The sequence below is a fragment of the Mustela nigripes genome, chromosome 2 (genome assembly GCF_022355385.1).
Source record: "Mustela nigripes isolate SB6536 chromosome 2, MUSNIG.SB6536, whole genome shotgun sequence".
Taxonomy (NCBI): Eukaryota; Metazoa; Chordata; class Mammalia; order Carnivora; family Mustelidae; genus Mustela; species Mustela nigripes.
The window spans coordinates 217,390,135-217,392,247 of NC_081558.1; the positions used below are offsets into that span (position 1 = coordinate 217,390,135).

At 66.8% G+C, this 2,113-nt stretch overlaps 1 protein-coding gene across 1 annotated transcript in view; it reads left to right on the forward strand.

Moving 5' to 3' along the window:
* The window catches only part of GATD3 (glutamine amidotransferase class 1 domain containing 3), a 14,213-nt gene that overhangs the window by 5,283 nt on the left and 6,817 nt on the right, over positions 1 to 2,113 (forward strand). Inside the window, exons 2-3 of the mRNA XM_059392469.1 lie at positions 278 to 330; positions 1,483 to 1,596. Of these exons, the coding sequence (XP_059248452.1) occupies positions 278 to 330; positions 1,483 to 1,596 (167 nt within the window). The remainder of the gene's footprint in view (positions 1 to 277; positions 331 to 1,482; positions 1,597 to 2,113) is intronic.

A 2,113-nucleotide genomic window follows, 5' to 3' on the forward strand; every position in this document is an offset into this window, starting at 1 on the left:
CCCAGGCCGGCCCCTAATCTCTCTGCTGCTGCTCCCCCTGCTCCCCCAGAAAAGGCTCCCTAGCCCCTCAGCCACCCCCTCTCTGAGTTGGGCCCCCAGGCTCCTCCCTTAACCCCCTACCCCACCCCTGCGCAGCCCTCACCTCTGTTGTCCAGGGTCAGTTCCCTTCTCTGCTCTGAGCCTGCCCTTCTTCACACACACACACACACACACACACGCCCACCCCCAGGGCAGCGGCTTCCAGGTGGGCTCCCCCCTGACCCCCGCTCCCCCGCAGGTGCTCTCTGGATGTGGCGTCTACGATGGGACTGAGCTCCACGAGGCCTCAGCGTAAGCCCTCAAGGACGGTTGCCTTTTCCTGAACCATTTGGGGACCCTTCGTCTAGACAGGCAGAAACCAGTGAGCTGGGAAGTGAGGGGCAGGGAGCCCCTCGAGTCCGTGGCCTTGTGCCCCAGAGATAAGCAGGGAGCACTTCTGGTGCCCTGTTGGCACCAGCTGCTTCCCTCGGAGGCCCCGGGGCATGGGGGTCCTCCTCCTGGCTCTCCCCCGGCTCTCTGGGCCGCGTCTTTGATGGGACCCGTCAGCCGTCGCTCATCCTTCTCTTACTTGAGTGAAAAGGCTTCTGTGCGCCTGAGCGCTAGGCCTTGTGGGCCTGGAGCAGGTTGGAGGAGAGTTTGCACGTGGCTGGGGAGCATGTCCCTCCCGGGTGCGGGGCCACAGGGAACCCACAGGAGCCCGAGCCCCCCCCAGCCTGCGCCCGCCCTCCCATCCAGTGTGGGCACCGGCCCGCAGTGGACTTCGGCGTGTGCAGAGCTGGTGGGCAGTGGAGAGCCAGGAGAGCTTCCAGGGGGCTCGGGGCTGGGGCACGAGAACACGGGAGCACGGGGTAGCGGGTGGACATGGAGCCGAGTGCGGAGAGCCCTGCAGGTTACAAGGAGCCGAGCCCGAGTGACGGGGCGGTGCTGGCCCTACCGGCTCACGCCGCCGGCTCTGAAGGGGGACAGTGAGATCCAGGCCTGGAACAGAGCAGCCCTCGGGGAGACCTGGACATCTCTCCCCCGGCCCTCTGGCCATGACAGGAAGGGTGGGGCAGAGCGGGACTCGAACCTCCTGTCCTGACTGAAGCCCGGCTCAGCCCTCCCGTCCTGCGTCGGTCGTCTGTGGGAGGAAGAGCACCCAAAGCATTCTGGGAACCTAGACTTTGAGGCTGGGACCGGCCCGGTCGCCCGTCCCCTGCACCCCGGTTTGTAGAGGGAGCTGGGGGACCAGCTGGGCTCTCCAGGCTGATTCAGTGGCAGCGAATCTGAACTGTGGACGTGGGGGTCCTTGGCCAGCCAGCCGTAGCCCTGCGGGAAGGCTGCGTGATGGTAGCCGCCGTAAGGGGTGTGCACGGGGCCCTCTGCGGGGCGCTGCCCGTGCACGCGGAGTGACAGGCAGTGCCGGGTCGGCCTTGTCTCACAATCTGTCTTTCTCTCACGCAGGGTGTTGGTCCACCTGAGCCGTGGCGGGGCCAAGGTCCAGATCTTCGCTCCTGACATCCCTCAGATGCACGTGGTCGACCACACCAAGGGGCAGCCTTCCGAGAGCGAGACCAGGTGTGGGTCCCTCCCCGAGTCCTGCGCGTGGACCAGGACCTGCTGGAAGCTGCCCGAGACCCCGTGGGCTTGGTCGCGTTGTCCCAGCCACGAATCTGGCTGCGTTCCGGGCTGTCCTGCGACGGTGCCGTGGTGACGCTCGTTACCCTCCACCCCTGCCAGAAGTCCTCCTGCCTGGCTTTTGTGATCCCCTGCCCTGCGGTCAGCGTGGACTCCTGCCCCTGCCTGGGCCCCAGTCTCGGAGCATCTCTGTCCCCGAGGCCCGTGCAGTCTTGGCACATGCTGAGGCTCCTCCGGCTGCAGGGTCCAGCCAGAGACAGCGCAGTCTCCTGCTGGGCAGGCCCTGGCTGCTTCCCTCCACCTCTGCGGTACCGGGACCTTCCCACGCCGGCTTTCGTCAGGCCCCAGGGCTAAGCCGGCCAGATGCTGCGAGGGGCCAAGCCGGCCAGATGCTGCGAGGGGCGAGGCCGTCTTTCTAGACGCCGACCTTGAGCACATGCGTGTTTGCTCCTGGGCC